Here is a 19,968-nt window from a genome sequence, read left to right as displayed (position 1 = left end):
CAGTTAGTAATAAACTACGAATAGCACCCTAATAGCCCTCCAATAACCACTGCTGAAGAAGGTTGAGGTTGCTCTGTGGATTAGATTTGCACAAAAATACCAGGCACTTAAACTCCAGGCTTTAGAGGCCTTCGGTTCCATTGCGCTCTAACGTAGATTTCTGACGAAGACGGCATTACCGTGTCATCATCAGTCTCACTCTACAAATTAATGGAGTTCACAGATATAAAGCGACATCTCCCCCAAAGCGGCAGAAAGCTCTCCTGATGTACTGTATTTGTTCTTTGGTGGCTTTATCTCGTTACAGGAGATTGTGCTGCTGTGGCGTGGGTGTGGTGAAAAGATGATGAACAAAGTCCGTTTCTCTCTGTTATTTAGTCCCACATCCAGAGAACGGTGTGGTTGAGGTAGCGAAACGAGTTTAAAAGGAGACCTGTGCCCGTCGTTGGAACATACTTACCTGGACGGGGTCTACGGGCGATCAAAAAGGCTCGTGGCTTAGGGTAGCGGTCTCCATTGCACATGGGAGGCGCGCTGCCCTACCATCTCCCCAAAGTGGGAGAGTGGACGTCATAATTTGTGGTAGCGGGGGTACGCGTTCGCGCGGCCCCTCCCCAATCTAAAGGCCAAATATTCTTAGTTGTTATGCAATTACACATGCATATTAAAATAATCAAAATCCATCATTTTTTATTTGAAGTAATAGCCAAAATAGATTGAAAACTATTAAAGGTTCGTGTTAATCATTAGCTAAGTTGTTTAAAATAATATCATTGTCTCCTCGAAACATACGAAGCATCTAGCACCTTCTTGCAACGTGACTTTTATGGATTGGATTTGTACAAAAGCGTCATGCAGTCAAAACTCCAGACTTGGATGCTTCCCAATCAACCAATTTCATGAAAATGTCATTACCGTATCATCAGCAACGATCGATGTGCTTTTAGTCCCACATCGACTGCAATAGGTGGGCAGGGGAGGCAAGAGGTGTAGAAAAGAAGACTCGTGGCCAACGAAAGACCATACTTACCTGGACGGGGTCGACGGGTGATTAAGAAGATCCGTGGCTTAGGGCAGCGGCCTTCATTGCACTTTGGAGGCGCTCTTCTCTACCATCTCCCCAAAGCGGGAGAGTGGACGTCATAATTTGTGGTAGCGGGGGTACGTGTTCGCGCGGCCCCTCCCCAATCTTAAATGTCAAATATTCTTAGTTGTTATGTAATTACACATACATATTAAATTAATCAAAATTCATCATTTTTTATTTGAAGTAATAATCAAAATAGATTGAAAAATAAGGATCGTGGTAATCTTTAGCTAAATTGTTTAAAATAATATCATTGTCTCCTCGAAACATACGAACAATTTCATGAAAATGTCATTACCGTATCATCATCAGTCGTCTCTGTTTCAGATTTGTGATCGTAGCTAAGAGAGTGTGCGGTGAGTCCTGACATTACCCAAAAGCAACGTAACGATCGGTATGCTTTTAGTCCCACATCGACTGCAAGAGGTGGGCAAGGGAGGAAAGAGGTGTAGAAAAGCAGACTCGTGACCTTCATAAAAACATACTTACCTGGACGGGGTCGACGGGTGATCAAGAAGATCCGTGGCTTAGGGCAGCGGCCTCCATTGCACCTGGGAGGCGCTCTGCTCTACCATCTCCCCAAAGAGGGAGAGTGGACGTCATAATTTGTGGTAGATGGGGTACGCGTTCGCGCGGCCCCTCCCTAATTTAAACACCAAATATTCTTAATTGTTGGGCAATAGCACATGCATATTAAATTAATCAAAATTCATTATTTTTTACTTGAATTAGAAGTCAAAATAGATTGAAAAATATTATATGGTTCGTGGTAATCATTAACCAAATTGTTTAAAATAATTTCATTATCTCCTCCAAACATACGAAGCATCTAGCACCTACTTTTTGCGTGACTTTAATCAGATTTGCCTCTAAATAATCATCTACTATAATAGTATATGATTAATATACACATACAAAAATTACTAGGAGGTATATAAAATTAATTTTTGCTTATTTGTGCTTGTGTTACTACAACAAGCATGGTCATCTTTAAACTCTTACTAACCATCATCTTGGCACAGACTTCATATAGCACCTCAATAGCCCTATAATAACCACTGTTGAAGAAAATTAAGATTGCTCTATGGATCGGATTTGTACAAAAGCACCATGCACTTAAACTCCAGACTTGGATGCCTCCAGTAAGGTTGGTTCCCAATCAACCACTTTCATGAAAATGTCAATTACCGTATCATCATCAGTCGTCTCTGTGTCAGATTTGTGATCAATTGACTTCGTAGCTAAGAGAGTGTGCGGGTGAGTCCGAAACATTACCCAAAAGCAACGCAACGATCGGTATGCTTTTAGTCCCACATCGACTGCAATAGGTGGGCAGGGGAGGCAAGAGGTGTAGAAAAGAAGACTCGTGACCAACACAAAAACATACTTACCTGGACGGGGTCGACGGGTGATCAAGAAAATCCGTGGCTTAGGGCAGCGGCCTCCATTGCACTTGGGAGGTGCTCTGCTCTACCATCTCCCCAAAGCGGGAGAATGGACGTCATAATTTGTGGTAGCGGGGGTACGCGTTCGCGCGGCCCCTCCCTAAATTAAATACCAAATATTCTTAATTGTTGTGCAAATACACATGCATATTAAATTAATCAGAATCCATCAATTCTACAGTAATAATCAAAGTAGATTGAAAAATATTGTATTGTTCGTGTTAATCATTAGCTAAGTTGTTTAAAATAACATCATTATCTCCTCGAAACATACGAAGCATGTAGCACTTACTTGCAACGTGACTTTAATGGAATGGATTTGTACAAAAGCACCATGCAATTCAAACTCCAGACTGCCGATTTGTACAAAAGCACCATGCACTTCAAACTCCAGACTGCCTCCAGTAAGGTTCGTTCCTAATCAACCAATTTCATGAAAATGTCATTACCGTATCATCATCAGTAGTCTCTCTGTCAGATTTGCGATCAATTGACTTCGTAGCTAAGAGTGTGCGGTGAGTCCGAAACATTACCCAAAAGCAACGGAACGATCGATATGTTTTAGTCCCACATCGACTGCAAGAGGTGGGCAGGTGAGGCAAGAGGTGTAGAAAAGAAGACTCCTGGCCGGCGTAAGACCATACTTACCTGGACGGGGTCGACGGGTGATCAATAAGATCCGTGGCTTAGGGCAGTGGTCTCCATTGCACTTGGGAGGTGCTCTGCTCTACCATCTACCCAAAGCGGGAGACTGGACGTCATAATTTGTGTTAGAGGGGTTACGCGCTCGCGCGGCCCCTGCCCGAACCAAACATCAAATCTATGTCGTCGTTTATAATGCATATCCATTACGAATCTTTATAGTCTCTCAATGGTAAGTCAACTCTGGCCCTTGGATTTGTACGGCGCCAGTCCTTCCTCGACTCCAGGAAGTGTTTGTGCTTCGTCTCGCAGCAGGAGGTGTCGGTAAGGAATGCGGCGAAGTCGGTGTCTTTGTACAGCTTCGGATGGTCTTTGTCGACGAGCTCTGGCGACAGGCGGACCACTCTGTCGAAGGAGACGCTGTGGAGGGACGCCATCGACAGCCGCGACTTGGATGTGTTGACGAGTGCACGGTGCAGGACTATCTTGTACCTCCGGTTGCTATATATCTGAACACACGAAGCAAGTTGACCTAAACGAGACTGCGATAGGAACTTGTCAAGCATCGGTATTGATTGCATACCTCCAAGTGATCGCCGACGTTGACGATGACGGAGTTGGGGAGAGGCTCGACGGTGATCCACTCGCCCCTGTGCAGCACCTGCAGGCCCTCGAGCTCGTCCTGGAGGACGAAGGTGAGGAAGCCATAGTCGGAATGGGGTGGCATCCCGAGGGTGAGATCGGTCTCAGTGCACGCCCGGTAGCAGTTGATCGCCATTAGTTGCGATCCATCGTCGAACTCTTTTAGGATTGCAGGATCCGCGCCGAGGCTCTCGGGGACGGCCGCCATGAGGACCAGGAACAAGGACTTGATGTGCTTGGCATATGAGACCACTTCATCCCTGTCATTGACTGCGTCAGATTAAGAAGCAGGTATGCAATCCCTCTCGTTGGCACCTTGATGAGAAAGCAAAGTGACGCAGAATGTAAATAAAATAAAAAATTACTATTAAAAAAGATTGTAGTAAACTGACTGACAAAGAAGAATGAGAAAAATTAAGTGGAGAAATTTTTTACAATATCTGAAGATATTATTTTTTTTGATAATTTTATAGACTTAGATAGATCTTTTTTTATACTAGTTCTATATCTTAAAAATTAACTAACTAACAATGTGAGATTATTGAAAAAAATATAAAATATAAAAATTAATAATATGAGATTAAAAAATGATAAGTGATAACTTTAGACTCTTTTGAGAATAGTTTTATTCTGTTTGTTCTGCATTAATTCATTCCATTTGAGAAAATGATAAGTGATAACTTTAGACTCGTTTGGTTATAATGGATTCTCACTTGGAAAGTAATCATATAAGTCTTGAAGGTTTTTGAGATTCCTCAATCATCTTGTAAATCAATCACATATATATTGTTATTGATTTTTTTAAGACTTTATAGGGACCATACTTCTTCGGCTTTAATTTTTTATAAATACTTAGGAGAAATCTCTCTTTCCATAAGTATACCATAATCATATCTCCTTTTTTGAACACATTTTCTCTCATATGCTTCTCAACTACTTCCTTGTACTAAACATTAGTAGCTTAAACTTTTCTTTTTTCAAACCGTCAGTGATAAGAGCAACAATACTGTTAAAGTTTCTAATGAATCTCCTTTACAAAGTAGTAAGACTATGAAAGCTCTTTACTTATGTGACAGTGGGTAGGCCACTCTTGAATGATATGAATCTTTTCTTTATCTATATAAATCCTATCAACACTCACAATGAACACTAAGAAAATTAGTTAATTTGTCAGGAAGTCACACTTCTTCAAATTGATATATAACTTATTATCTTGAAAAATAGTTAAGACTTGTCCTAAGTGGTCCATATGTTCTTCTATATGTCCGTAGGTTAAAATATCATCAAAGTAGACTACTATAAATTTTTCGATGAATGATTAAGCACATGATTCATAAGTCTCATGAATATACTCAATGTATTGGACAACCCAAATGACAAAACTAACTATTCATATAAGCCTTCTCTTGCCTTGAATGTAGTCTTCCATTCGTCTCTAGGCATTATACAGATTTAATGATATTCATTGCGGAGATCAATCTTTAAGAATATCTTAGAGCCTTGTAGTTAATCTAACATATCTTCTAGTCAAGGCATGGGAAAGCGATACCTAACCGTGATTTTGTTGATGACCTCGCTATTTACGCACATCTTTCGGCTTTCATCTTTTTTTGGTGTCAGCAAAGCTAGGATAACACATGGGCTCATAATTCCTTTTTGGGTCCATCCGATAGTGAGATAAATTTGGTAGACTTACTTCTAAAGCCAAATCAATTTAGTGTTGAACATCTCTCGTGGATAAAAGTCCATCTAGTAACTCTTTAGGGGTGATATCTTTAAATTCTTTTGATATCAATTCTTTTAAGATGAGTTACATTTAGATCATACTACTATGGCCTTCTAAGTAGTACACGGCATATATCTATATCAACTACTTCATATATAACTTACTCCTAACTTACTCCTTTTAGCTTTTCCTAATCGAGAGAGTAACTCTACAAATCTTAATTACAATGCTTGTATGGTGTTAGATAAGCTTTTATTTATAATTTTTAGCACCTTACCCTTGATTTAGATATAATATTTTTATAAATTCCATTGTCTATGATCAATGTACAAAATTTTTTTTATTAACACTATATCGAGAATGAAATATTTTCTTACGTCGAGATGGATCTTCTTGCTTTGATATGAGTAATAATCTTTTTACAACATATATAACGTGTCCCCCTTCTCTGATATTTGTGCCTTGTTTTGTAGGTTGCATTGATTTATTCATAACTTGCTTCTCTTTGTTAAGAATATGTTACGTTGTCAAAGCAGAAAATTGCCAGGTAGTAATTGGAGGTCGAGTCAATAACATCTCAACCTTTAATGTCATATTATGAGCTTCATCTACTATCTATATTAGACTTAAAAACATTCTATCTTTAATAATAAATTTCAGTCCTACCTTGTTATCTGTTGGTGTTGTGATTCTGATAAGTAATATCTGGTTGAAAGATATAAGAATTTATCAACATACTCAATTATAGATAAGTGTCTTGGATATAGTTTTGATATCGTTGGAATAATAGTTATTCTTTAGGGTAATAATCTTTCTTTAAAAAGTTACTTCATTTTCCTGTATTGTTCAAATAATGTATTTCACCAAATTAGATACCAACTAAAATAGAACAAAAATAAAATAATAAATTATTATTAGAAAGGATTCTAGTAAAATGATCTTATAAAAGAGAACACGATAAATCAACTCCACGAAAGAAATCTTTATAATACTTAGAGAGGTGTTTATTTATACTAATCGTAGATCTTGAAAATTAGCTAACTAATAATATGAGATTATTGAAAAAATATAAAACATAAAAATTAATAATATGATAAAAAAAAATATAAATGATAACGAATAATTTTCTATTTGTTCCGTATTACAAAGGGGTGTGGGGGCTATGACCTCAAGTCCATGGGAGAAGTAGGCCACCATGGAAGAACACTGTCGAGGGGGTGGCAACTGAGCTGCAAGAAATCCCTCCAACAAAACACGCGATCCTTCGTCTGGTTGAAGCTCGTCCCGTACGTCACTGGCCCCCTTACGTCGGTCTTCATATACTTCGCTCTCTCCTCGAAACGAAGCTCGAAGAATCTCTTCCCCACGTCGATCATTCTCCTAGTGACTTCACCGGCAATGCTGTGGTTCACCGTCTGCATGCAGTGGTTCACCACCACAAACTATTCACGTATAGCTGCAAATTAAAAGGTCATTACCTGAAAGAAGCCATACTCCTTGCAAGCTCGGTCTAACGTCGCGAGAACTTCGGTGCGATCGGGCGAAAGCAGCTGACCGACATCGATGACAGGAAGCTTCAGACTTGGCTTACGAGCTGCCGGGGCGAGTTGAGGCCGGTCGGGGAGGGGCAAGACGTACTTGCTGGGAACCTTTGTAATGCCATTGTCACAGAGGTGCCTCACCCGCTTCATGTAATTGGTCTCGCATCTCGCCTCCCCTCTTGCCTTGAACCGCCATGTCCATTTGTGTTTCCTTTGTATTGATGGTGTTGAGAGTGGTGGACTTGTTTGGTATATAAGGGAGAGGACGAGAAAGGAATGGAGGTCAACCACAGAGGAACGAAGACAACTGTTAGAAATGCGGCTTTTGGGGACAGCACAAACAAATACAAGTCACCTACACATTTGACTCGTGGATTTGTCCTGCGCTGGATAGTGATAGAACTTAAAGTCTTCACAATGTACAAACATCGAGGAACAGGAGATAAAAAGAAGAGATTGCTTTGGGGGAAATCCTGCAAGAAACAACAGTAAGCCTGTTCATCTAAGGTTGCAGTGGGAGGATCATCCACCTTTGTTATCACACTTCCAGTGTAAGTTCTTGACATGCCAAGAATTGCATGCAGTGTAAGAGTTTGACCTGTTCTTTGTAGTAAGAGCTTTATTTTGAGTAATGTCACAAACAACCAACCAACCAACCACTGGAGGAGACAAAGGAAGGAAGACAACACATTATGACTTTGCTAAACTAGTATATATATATATATATATATATATATATGTGTGTGTGTGTGTGTGTGTGTGTGTGTGTGTTTTGAATGAAAGATTTGCATTCTAATGGGATGTGAAGGATTCATGAAAGAAGTAGGAAGGAGTTGACCTTTTAGAGGACCATACAACACTGTCGTCATGCTTTGAATTGACCACATCTATATCCCATTATTCAAATTAATGGCTATCAATCTACATGAGCCTTCTAAACTGGCCTTTTGGCATTAAATGGAGCCAACCCATGCTGATGCTTTCTTCTTCCATGACCAGAGACAATGCATTATTTGAACATTCTTTTCATAGTAGGATCAGAATTGTTTGTGGCTGTGAACCAGCAAGGCTGTGTGAGAGTAGGATCATTATTTCCTTATAAAAGATTGCACTAGATGTTTATTTGGCAAAGTCCGTTATCTTAGTATACGTTCATTTGTCTTATAAGTTTGGAATAAAAATATATATGAAGAAATTACTTTATATATGGTTGATTTTATCGAGGAAATATTCCTTTTATGTGTTATGCTATTATGAATTACTTAGTTGATTTTGACTGCAACTTCATGTGTCTCTACAGATTGACCATAGATTATTATTCTTAGTAACTCTTGTTCTAACATAAAATTTTGACATGATAGTATCATACATACACACACTAGCGGTATAATTTTTTGTTGGGGCATATATGATATTTAATATGACTTGGATGTCACTATCTAATTTAATACGATTATTTGAGAATTATATATATTTTATATTTTTCACGAAAAATTTAACATAGAGACTCATAATTTTTTAAGAAAGAAGTGAGATGTGTTTAATATTAGAAAACTATTTTTCTAATTTTGATATCTATTTCCAATTCAATTTTACATGGAAATGCAAAAGGAATGTTCACATTTAATGGTAACTACAGGTTAGCACTCGGTGATTAGTGTTTTAATTTAAATTAAATTAGAGTTCTTCGGGTCAAACTCATTTCAATTGATTTAAGATTAAATATTCTTGATTAGTGGTTAAGATTAAAAAATATATAACGAGTCCAACATCCTTAGTCATCACTAATAGTATAAAGCCAACCTAGTATTAAAAATAATAAAAAATTAAACATAATAGACGACTAATAAGAAACGATTGAGTATGGATAGAACAAGAGATATGTAATGTAAAGCGATCGACTAAGTCTCGTATACATATTAATAGATGTACTGTCACTAATTTACGCATTCGAATTCAATAATTATTTTATCTGATTAAAGTATAATAAATGATATGAGAGTAGATATAACGAGAGATTAAGTAGAAAATATCTATTTATTTAGAGGGCTAGAAGGAATGTTACAACTTAGCCTCGTATGCACAATAGATTTTGACGCTAATTATATTTCTTTGATAACATGTACTATCATTAACTTCAACTAATTATGAGGATAATGATCGCACTATAATTAACAAGTTTGGATCAATTAATCCATCGGGGTCGGATCTAATTGATGGATTCCTCCGTCCCTAATTTTGCCTTCTCAAAGCTTGAGCCGATGAATCGGAATGTGACAGGTGATGGAAAAGGGTATTAATTGATTTTGAATTCGAGTCAAACGTGGGTCGAGTGACAGATGATTGAATACGGTAATGGTTCAACCGGTGACCGGAGACTGGGGATGTTCGTTGGACCCACCGGTATCACAACAACGGACGGAGGAGATACGCCACAACCGAAGAGATGGAGAGTTTAGATGAGACGACTATGTAAGTACACAAAGCATACTTGATTACCCCACACACACGAGACCTACCATCCGCGGGCCCCATCCAACACTGGTTCGCTAAGTGTGGGTCCCAAGTCCCTTCGACGACGACGGTACCCGTTTCCACCCACCATTGTATCGTAAGATCGGCCAATACTCTTATTTCCCACATTTATCTTTTATATATATATATATATGTATATGTATATATATATATATATATTATCCTTCGCGTCACGAGAGGGTTCCCCTCAATTTCTCTGAGGGGCTTCTGATCTCCCTCGATGAAGAGCAGATCAACCCTGGTGTTCGATTCTCCTCTGGTACCGAAGAGCCGCCGGCGACCGAGAACACGTAAAGCCCGCAGGAGTCCTCTCCAAGGTTCACCCGCCTTTCTCCCCCTTTCTTTTCCCTTGGTTCTCCACTTCCATGATGTCAATTCCAGTTCTTCTCATCGCATGTCATGGATTCTCCTTGATATTTTGTTCGGATTATTCGAGAGGTACTAGTTTTAAGCTGGAGTTTGATGGATTTTGAAAGCTTAGTATGGCTTTGACAGATTTTGGAGGAGCATGATCTCTTGGATTATTTGTTAATTATATGAAAAAGTCTAAATTAATCTACAGGGTTATTATCTGAACTCGCTATTTTGAACAGAAAATGCCAATCAAATAGACTCCATTTTTTTTTTTCAGAGGATACAAGTTCTATTATTGCAGGAAATACAGTGTGATGCTTCATTTCGATGTTATAGCTTGGACTTTGGAGTGGTAATGTGATGTTGCATAAGTTTATTGGAAGTCTTTTAAGTGGTTTCCATTACAATTTAGATCTAAATGCTTGTAGGTTAGAAGAGCTTTGATATATACCCCACCTGGTCGCCTAAATTTTGGGTTAAGATGATCTTTTGACATGTTGTCGGTGTCGTATGGCATCAAGTTATGTTTCTTTGACAAAGTATTGGTATTCCAAATGTTCTTACAGTTCCTCTTTTTCTCATGAACAACATACTTGCTCGTACCTTTGTTTAACAGCCATTGCATGAATCTAGAGTAGTGTCTTTATCATTCCTAATAATTAGCTACAGGCCATTCGGCTAAGTCAACTAAGCGCTAATGCCTTCACTTCTTCTTTGTTGTTTCATGAAGTGTTATTCATCTCTTACCTTTGTTTAATAGCCATGGCATGAGTCTAGGGTGGTTACTGCAGTATTGCCTGATTATTAGGTATCAGGTTCGAGTTTGTGTAAGAGCATCTTGTAATGGAAAAAAAATTAATTTTGAAAAAAAGAGTTGCTTTTTCTTTTGTTGTTTTTCAAAATACTTTATTTCCTGATTTGTTAGTATGTAACTGTACATTTATTTTAGCATTCTTTTATTGACCTGTCTACTCTATTTTTTGCTGGAAAAACATTGATCAACCATCTACGGGTTGCTTATATGTCAAAGAGATAACCAAAAGTCAGAATTTAGTTTTTCTTGTCTTTTATGCATTTTTTATTCATGAATATTTGTAACTTAAGTGCCCTAAAGCTCTATAAGGTGTTGTGTCTTTCTTTTGCTTGGTAAGTCAGCTGTTGTATCATCTTATAATTTTAGAAGAACCTTGGAAGAAAAAATATATTAACTTTGTATTTTGATTGACAGGTTCTTTATCTGAATTATTAAACAGCAAGGATGGTTCTGCCAGTGGCATGACAGATATTAGCCTTGAAGCCAGCATTGGACCTCTCTCTATTGATAATGAAAAAATACCCAACCTATTGAAATGTAGCATTTCATGGGATGGAAAAGATAGAGAGACAATTTTGGAGTCTGTAGAAGTACCAGTACTTGAAGTTGAATCAGTTGATCAAATTTCTTTAATGGATACCTGCAAAACTGTTTTTGCACGTCAAGCATGGTAAACTTTTGTTTATAATATGACAGTGTAATTCTTCTGATTGAGTACCTTCTTAACTTATTGCCAGTTCTTTCTCCTTCTAGTTGCTTCTCATCTATCAGATATAGGGGTAAGATCTTAAATTTTTTTCTTTTTAAAGAATTATAATGACTAATAGGCCCTGGATGTGTAAAAATGAGTTCTTTTACACTTCTTATTTCATATATTTTTCTTGACATGTATGATTTTGTCATTGATCAAGATTTTTCAGAGTTTTTTATTTTTTCATAGCTTAATAATATTTTGGCTCTAACGATGTTCAAGTTAATGTGTGATTTTTTTTAAAATGCTTGTTTACTCCAATTTAATAAGATGGTGTACCGTTGCTTTTACTGTTTAGCATATTTGTAATCTAAAGTTTCCTCTTTGATGCAGTAAAAATGGATTGAATTCAAATGATCGTGTTTTAACCCACTCGTTAGCAGGACCAGCACCATTTACTGTAGATGGATCTTTGTGCCCAACTGGGAGGAATGGAGATTCTTGGTTAGCTCCAGGAAGTACCGTATGGGCTAAAACTGCATATCATGACTGGTGGCCTGCAGAGGTTCTGATATGTTTACTGTTTATTTTGATGGACTCTGATTCATTCCTCTTTTTCCTGCTTTTGTTTTGTTTTCTATAGTCAAGCCTCAGTAATATTCTTAACTACTTTCTTAAATGCAAATACTTAGGTCATGGATGAGAGATCTCTTGAGTGTACTAAAAACAATCATATTGGACATATTCTAGTGCAGCTTTATGGGAGCAAGGAACAGTAAGTACAGTATTACCAGGTGTAGGTAGTTCAAGTTCAAAACAATTTGCTTTGGAGTTGTCTTAATGATTGCTAAACTTTGAATCTGCTTCTCTTCTCTCTCTCTCTCTCTCTCTCTCTCTCTCTCTTTTCAGTGCTTGGCTAGAACCAGCTAGAGATCTGTCAGAATTTGATTATGTGAGTACTTATTCTTCACAAATACTTTCTTAAATACCGCTTTGTAGTTCATCTCAGTATCTCACACTATCACAAAATTTACCTTCTGCTTTAACATATACATCCATCTATAAGAGGATGTGATTTTGGATCTTCAATAGCTTTAGCCTAGTTGATAATGGTCTATATCAAGTTTTCTTGATAATAGTCCATATCAAGCTTTCCAATTTTGCATGCAGGTGAGTACCACTATTTTTGAGTTATCCTCAATGCAAAGTTTGGAAATGAGGCCTTATTTGACATGTTCATGATGAAAATTGATCATGTTACTGTTAAATACTATGAGATGTTCCTGTGATATTAATGCTAAATCCTAGTCTTGTGTAGATAAACTTTTGATAATTTTCCTCATTGATATTTGCACCAAAAATGTTTATATGATGCTTACATGGTGCATCATTGTTGCTGCAGATGTTCACTGTTTGACATGCATATCACTGATAAGTTATTCAATCTAAATCAGGTAGAGAGATGAAGATATTTTATCCTCAAAATGAGATTTAATCATTTTTCATGCTGCATGCAGACGGGCTAGCTAAATGTAGACATGAAATTGAATGCTTTACGAGGAACCAATTGACTCCAGTTTTCTTCCATAACCCAAAATAAATAATGAAGTAGTCCACCTGGAAAGCTGATAACATCAAAACTGAATGGAGCTTCCCTGTATAGTACTCGGAAACTGATATATGATCATTTAACTGATTTTAGCTGGCAAATGAAGCAGTGATTTAAAAAGGTACTCGGGCGCTCACCTAGGCGCTCGGACGAGGTGAGGCGAGGCCAGGCCCGAGCACCTCGCTTCACTTCCAGGCGGCGTGCTTCAAAGAGGCGCCGCCTGGGCGCTCGCCCGAGCCCAGGCGCTGGCTTCGGGCGAGCGCCTAGGTTAAACCGGGCGAGTGCCTGGGTTAAACCAGGCGACCGAACCAGGATTTTAGGTTTGGTTCGATCTCCGGTGGTTAGTTGGTTCAATCGAACCAACTAAAACCGATATCAGCTGTCGCTGCCCAATCTTAACCCTGCTCGTTGTCGCTGCTCGCTACCGTTGCCGCTCCCGCTCCCGCTGCCGCCGCCGCTGCTCGCTGCTACTGCCGCTGTCGCCGCTCCCGTTGTCGCTGCCTCCTTACACTCCCTTTGCCGCTGCTTCCTTACACTCCCGTTGTCGTTGCCTCCTTACACTCCCGCTCCCGTTGCCGCTGCTGCTACCGCTTCCTCTTTTCTCAGTCAGCACCCCCTTACATTCCTCTTCCTTCTCCTTCTGTATACTGTTAACAGTATACAATATATTGTTAACAGTATACTAATAATAGTATTTGTATTTATTATATAAATAATATATTATTTTGATTTTCATACGGTTAATTTTCTTAATTTAATAGCATATTTTATTTAAAATTTTAAATAATTATATTTATTAATTATATTATATATTTTTATATTTAGCGTCTCGCTTCGCTCGGGCGAACGCCTAGCTCCTCGGGCGTTTTTGGACCTTAGCGCCTTTTGGCGCCTAGCGCTTTTTAAATCACTGAAATGAAGTAATGAACCAAACAAAATCAAGATAACAAACTGCACTGACAAGTTCAGTTTGGTTTTCATTCCTTATTCTGTGGTTCAAGTTACAATCAGTTTGGGAAGCGGAAAACCAAACTTGGATCTTTTCCATTTGGAATTAAGAGAACTGTCAAAACCAACAAGCCTGCTATGATATAATCATATTGATCTGTATATGTATAGATTTATATTTTATGCTTATATGCTAATGTTTGTATAAACATGACATTTTTTAGCACTAGCAACATGACCAACCTAAGCCAAATAGGTGGTTTAACTTCACCTATTTTTCCTTGGTCTAGTTCAGTTCAGTTTTAAAATTCTGCAACCAAACAGATTTGGTTTTAGAGTTCCTCTAATCCTAAGTAGACTGAATATATATACCAAACAGGTGTAAGCATACTAAGTTTCTGTTATCTGTTCCATTTTTGGGCTTAGAATGGTTGGTCTTTTTTCAGCCTCAACTTTTTTTATCCCACATTTCTTTATAGACAAATTGCAACTTTTGATATTCTTATATCTAGCGTAGTTTCTCCTACTCACGTTTTTATGCTCATTGGATTATGCGCTGTTATCTAAATTAATCTTCATTCTGTTCAGTGCTATGAAGAAAGAAGCAGGAATCCCTTGCAAGCATTTCAAGATGCTCTTAAGCAGGTTAAGATTTATCCTTGTAGCATCTTCTCTTATTTGGATATTTGATCCCATCTTGGTACAAGTTTGATTCTATCAATTATTCAGGCCTTGTGTAAACATGTGCACACAAGCCCCAGAACACTGCTAGAAAGATGTTTAGACAACCCGAAAAGTTCTTATCAACATGACAAACTTGGTATATTCTTTTTCCCTGTTCTTATTCATTCATTCATCAAAGGACTAGTTCTGAAATCTCATATTTTCCGTGTCATCATCTGATCCATTTGCAAATAATCTGTTAGGTACATGGCAAACTTCAAGTAAAACAAGTTATAACTCTGCCGATGAAGGGAGGAGCCTAAGGAAAAGAAAAATGAAGGTCCATTTTGATGTAAGCTGGAATCCTAATAATTATTTTTGGCTCATGAAATTGTCTTAGTGCAAAGCATGTCCTTCATGCTTTCTTGTTGAGACATTGAAGAAATGTTTAGCATTTATGTCAAAATTTTGTTCCTTTTTCTTCAGGAGTTAACATGTGCAGAAAATCCAAAGAGAAGAAATCGACGTCTTCGAATAATGCGGTACCTTGGACTCATGGCTCCTGTTGGATCTCCCTTCTCTCTTCAACATTGAGATGCTTGATAACTAGCTTGTCCATTGATTTCTTTTTGTTCTTGTTTCAAGTAATACTTGGTCTGGTCATCTTTACCACGTAATGTGACGCGGCAAATATCTGTTAATAGGCACAGGTCCTTTTGAGGTCCATTGCCTGTTGTGAGGCTTGTAGTGAGATTGATGCATTACTTGATCTTTGATATTTTGATACCGAATTATGTATCTATAGCTCAAATGTTAGACATTTAGTTAGATCATGAAGAGAAATAAATGATGGTCACTACTTGGATATTGATTAGTCATCAGCTTGAGCAATCTTTGATCTGTGATGACACATATTGGTGGATGTCGATCTCTCTTGAAATCTTATTGATCACCGTAACAAGTAATTCTAGAAATCAGCATTGGGCACGATCTTAAATCGGCTTCCTCCCATTTGGCTCTTTCTACATCTTATGCTAATGTGAATAGTCTATTCTACGAGATAGTGGGAGTAATTACTTATCGAGGCATGTTATCAATGTTTTTTAAAATTTATTATTATTCTGTAAAAAATTCATGAGGATAATTTTTTTTCATGTATATATATAGAAGGAAAGAAGTATGCTCTTTGGTTGGTCACTTGCGCAAAATTAATGTGGATTGTCAATTGGTTACCTGATATGTATGCATCGTTCTACTAAGATGATTAGTCAAAGTTATATTAGTACTGATAAGATCATTTAGTCCCACGTTGGTTGAGGAGTATAAGAACCAAGGGTTCATAAGTCCATCAGGTCTCCCTTATTCTTAGAGATAATTTTTGGAGTTCACATGCTCCGAAAAGATAAAACTATGTAGGTACGTCCAATGCCCAAATCAAACAATTCCTCGTGAGTTTACGAGCCGCACCAATGGCCTACCGACCAAATGGTTCATTCTCAAGTATTTATTAGAGTAATTGAAACTTTTTATTAAGAAAAATACATATCTAAGGCATATTGATAACTTCTTGTAATAGTTATGTTACCCAACATGTGACTAGGGATTGGAGTAAATCAAGATCTACTTCTAAGTCACCCTTAGAGTGTCTTTTGGAGCTCACATGCTCTGAAAGGATAAAACACTATGCAGGTATGCCCAATGCTCAAATCGAATAATTCCTCATGAGCCTACGAGCTACATCAATGGCCGACCGACCAAATGGTCCCTTATCAAGTACTTATTAGAATAATTTAAACTTTTTGTTAAGAAAAATACATATCTAAGGCATATTCTTCTATAGGATAAGTTCTTGTAATAGTTATGTTACCCAACATGTGACTATGTATCAGAATGAATCAAGATATACTTCTAAGTCATCCTCAGAGGTGTCTTTTGGAGCTCACATGCTCCGAAAGGATAAAACCGTGCAGATATGCCCAATGTCCAAATCGAATAATTTCTCATGAACATATGAGCCACACTAATGGTCGACCGATCAAATGGTCCCTTATCAAGTACTTATTAGAGTAATTTAAAATTTTTGTTAAGAAAAATACATCTCTAAGGCATATTGTTCTATAGGATAAATTCTTGTAATAGTTATGTTACCCAACATTGACTAGGGATCGGAGTAAATCAAGATCTACTTCGTTAGTTCTCCAAAGAGATGTCAAGAATTAATGTCGAGACCTTAAAAATTCTATGTTATAGTGTACCTCTTTGATACTTAAATATAGAATGAATGCCAAAAGTAAAATAACACTATATTAATTGGTTGGTCACTTACCTAAAATCATTTAGGTCAGATCAATTGCGAATTGTCAATTGGCACTTGTATGCACTGTTGTACTCGAATAAACTTGGTTAAAGTTATATCAGTACTTATTAGAGTAATTTATTTTTTTTTAAATACTTATTTAAGGTATATTCTTCTATAAGATAACATCTTATAACAATCGTATTACTACACATGCGACTAGGGATCAAAGCAAATCAAGGTCCACTTTTAAGTCTACCCTTAAAGGAGGTGTTGAGAATTGATGTTGGGACATTCAAATTTTAAATTGGAGCATATCTCTTTGATACTTTTAAGTTAGAATGAACTCGTTGATAATCGAATCATATGCTAAAGTAAAATAAGATAATATTCAATCAAAAGAGTGTTTCGTTACTAAGAACATACTTTTTTATAATATAATAGATGATCATTTGGGTTATGGTTATGATAAATATTGAGAATGGTTAACATATCATTTGGTCATCAATGAACTATAAAATCATACGTTAAACTTGAGGGAGACAAGTAACAATACGTTAACTTAATTTTCTATATCATAGTTACAATTTGATTATGTCTGTCACATGTCTGAGTCGACCTTATGAGTCGAATTCATGATATAATTAGTGTCATGTTATTTGTCTTGTAGGGGTTATAGGGGTGATCTCACATGATGTATCAATTGAATAAGATTAAGGTATCGATCAAATAAGAATGACTTGAATAGTTGCTTAGTTGTCGTATCTATGTTGTTATAAAGTACACTCATTATCATTATAGTACACTAAGAGATTGCACAAGGATGTGAAAAAAAGATAGGTTGTTTATAAAAAAAAGAAGTCAATAAAAGAAGAAACGAAAAGAAAAAAAAGAAAAAGAAATTTGAGCTTATATTAAGCTATGTCATTTATGGGGTGAAACGATGCTTTGGACGATAAAGGATGCCTTCGAGTTTGTGCCACCATCGATGACATTCTCTTTGCCTCTAAGTGCTAGAGCCTTGGATTCTCATCATACATGACTTAGCCTTGCTTGCTCAAATGTCTAAATGTCGACTCCATCAACTCTAAGATTATCATAAATATTATATATTATTATTTTAATTATAGAGATATTAATTATATTAGTGATTATCGATATCCATGTCGGTATCTAATTTATATTATTAGATTATATATAATATATATTTATTAATAATAATATAAAATATTATATTTGAGAATTAAATCTAATACCAATAATTTTTATTCTAATATTAATAATAAAATAATTAAAAATTAAGAGAGAAGATACGAGAGATGCGATGGAATAAGGACGGCAAGCCCTCCTTGTCCCCGCTCCATCCGTTGACATCTCTATCAAGAGTTCTTCGACAGTAGCCGCCGGGGATGCATCTCCTCGCCATGGCCGCCGCCTGCGCGAGTTACAACCTCAAGAGTTCCTACCCTGGTGGCTCTGTTCGAACGCGCTGGAGACGCACAGGGCTCAGTTGGGGCAGACACGCGACGGGACTCGGGAGGCTTCTCCGGGTGGTTCACCACAGATCGGAGGAGCACACGAGACGGACACCACTGATCTCTTCCCGTTATGCTTGACCGAGACTTGTCATGCTTCCTGTGGTGAGCAATGATTGGGCGGCATGCCGCTAAGCTGAACCATAGTACATATTTGTTCTACCTAAAGAACTGCACCTGTCACAAGTTAAACAGGACCCGATCGGTTCCGCAGCGCGAAACAATTCAGGGTTCCTTCTCCACAAAAATGAGGTCATCGGTGGGGGAACGGCGGCTTACAGTTCCCATCACCTTTCCATGTCAACCCAACTCTTAAATTAAATGACTTTTCATGCTTCATTCGTTTCAGCACAACACAATTCGACAGTATCCGCAAAATAATAAGAAACATGCAGACGTCATATAACATATGCATCAAATCGACGAAAATTAATTGCGTCATTCCCTTGACTTCAATCCAGGTTTAGATTAAGGTTAAAGAGCACGAGGATTAAATTCCAGTAAAGGATACGGTGATGCTTCGACCCAAAAGTAAATAGACCCTTCCAAAGCCATCACTCTGACTCATCCAGATACATCGAACCCAAATCCAAGTCTCCTCTCTTTCTCTCTCTTAATCCCACGTGGAGAATCCTACAAAGCTCCTCCCTCGTGCGGGGAGGATTCCCTGCAACTTGATTCCCAAGTTCAGTCATCATCTTTGGATTTTGACCGTACGATGATGAACGGGTCGAGGCAGTCGTTGGAGAGGATCCTGATCCGTCCTTCGTAGCCCACCACATCCCCTCCCGGTTTAAATCCCCACGACGCCCCAAAGCCGTCCTCCATCGCGCACTGTGATCGCTTCATGGAGGAAGGCGAGCGCAAGGAGGGGGAGACCAAGTACCGGGGGGTCCGCCGTCGTCCGTGGGGGAAGTACGCGGCGGAGATACGCGACCCCAGCAAGCACGGCGCCCGCGTCTGGCTCGGCACGTTCAACACCGCCGAGGAGGCCGCCCGGGCCTACGACAGGGCCGCCTACGAGATGCGGGGCGCGCTCGCCGTCCTCAACTTCCCCGGCGAGATCCATTCCCGACACGCGAGCTCGTCGACCCCGAGCAGAGCTCGCCAGAGCGAGGGCGCGGCCACCGGGAGGCAAGTGATCGAGCTGGAGTGCTTGGATGACAAGGTGTTGGAGGAGCTTCTGGCGTCGTCGGAGAAGGGTGACGAGAAGTGAAGCGAGAGATACCAGTCTTTCTTGTCAGCTCTTCTGCTGCCTCCGACAGCTTTGCTTAGGTTACATGAAGCGTGAGAAAGATCATGTTTGCATTCCATAAATATATGCTTCAGATTCGAGCAAATTTAGCTGCTCATCATGTGTTTTCATCGAAGTAAGTCGAGGGATTTGAAGACTGGAAAAAGTCAATGGACTGTATTGACTTCTTCGAGAAGCAAAAGAGA

The 19,968-nt window shown here is 38.4% G+C and overlaps 3 protein-coding genes and 5 non-coding genes across 8 annotated transcripts in view; 7 read left to right on the top strand and 1 right to left on the bottom strand.

The window, feature by feature from the left end:
- The first annotated feature begins 452 nt into the window (after nt 1-452).
- On the top strand, nt 453-614 carry LOC135611448 (U1 spliceosomal RNA). The gene has a single exon (XR_010486582.1). It is a non-coding gene; the product is annotated as a U1 spliceosomal RNA (small nuclear RNA).
- A 408-nt stretch (nt 615-1,022) lies between these two features.
- LOC135611454 (U1 spliceosomal RNA) lies at nt 1,023-1,184 on the top strand. The gene has a single exon (XR_010486587.1). It is a non-coding gene; the product is annotated as a U1 spliceosomal RNA (small nuclear RNA).
- A 384-nt stretch (nt 1,185-1,568) lies between these two features.
- Nucleotides 1,569-1,729, top strand: LOC135611452 (U1 spliceosomal RNA). The gene has a single exon (XR_010486585.1). It is a non-coding gene; the product is annotated as a U1 spliceosomal RNA (small nuclear RNA).
- Nucleotides 1,730-2,470: 741 nt separating this feature from the next.
- LOC135611451 (U1 spliceosomal RNA) lies at nt 2,471-2,632 on the top strand. Its single transcript, XR_010486584.1, has one exon. It is a non-coding gene; the product is annotated as a U1 spliceosomal RNA (small nuclear RNA).
- A 540-nt stretch (nt 2,633-3,172) lies between these two features.
- Nucleotides 3,173-3,334, top strand: LOC135611453 (U1 spliceosomal RNA). The gene has a single exon (XR_010486586.1). It is a non-coding gene; the product is annotated as a U1 spliceosomal RNA (small nuclear RNA).
- Nucleotides 3,335-3,380: 46 nt separating this feature from the next.
- LOC103981549 (probable 2-oxoglutarate-dependent dioxygenase SLC1) lies at nt 3,381-9,688 on the bottom strand. Its single transcript, XM_065102429.1, has 5 exons — nt 9,603-9,688; nt 7,021-7,390; nt 6,710-6,957; nt 3,758-4,076; nt 3,381-3,683 (listed from the first exon to the last, which is right to left on the bottom strand). The coding sequence occupies exons 1-5, from the start codon at nt 9,686-9,688 to the stop codon at nt 3,381-3,383; spliced, it is 1,326 nt and encodes a 441-aa protein (XP_064958501.1).
- A 99-nt stretch (nt 9,689-9,787) lies between these two features.
- Nucleotides 9,788-15,575, top strand: LOC135609531 (uncharacterized). The gene is made up of 9 exons (XM_065102886.1): nt 9,788-9,935; nt 11,201-11,456; nt 11,871-12,042; nt 12,170-12,252; nt 12,387-12,429; nt 14,623-14,679; nt 14,764-14,854; nt 14,961-15,049; nt 15,184-15,575. The coding sequence occupies exons 1-9, from the start codon at nt 9,839-9,841 to the stop codon at nt 15,289-15,291; spliced, it is 996 nt and encodes a 331-aa protein (XP_064958958.1). The 5' UTR covers nt 9,788-9,838; the 3' UTR covers nt 15,292-15,575.
- A 3,795-nt stretch (nt 15,576-19,370) lies between these two features.
- The window catches only part of LOC135608911 (ethylene-responsive transcription factor ERF096-like), a 712-nt gene continuing 114 nt past the window's right edge, over nt 19,371-19,968 (top strand). Inside the window, exon 1 of the mRNA XM_065101971.1 lies at nt 19,371-19,968. This exon is cut by the window's right edge and continues 114 nt beyond it. Coding sequence (XP_064958043.1) covers nt 19,376-19,744 — 369 coding nt within the window. The 5' untranslated portion in view covers nt 19,371-19,375 and the 3' untranslated portion in view covers nt 19,745-19,968.

Source organism: Musa acuminata, chromosome BXJ2-4 (assembly GCF_036884655.1).
Source record: "Musa acuminata AAA Group cultivar baxijiao chromosome BXJ2-4, Cavendish_Baxijiao_AAA, whole genome shotgun sequence".
In the NCBI taxonomy this organism is placed as follows: Eukaryota; Viridiplantae; Streptophyta; class Magnoliopsida; order Zingiberales; family Musaceae; genus Musa; species Musa acuminata.
Note: the sequence above shows the minus strand (reverse complement) of the source record. Positions and strands in the feature narration are given on the sequence as shown.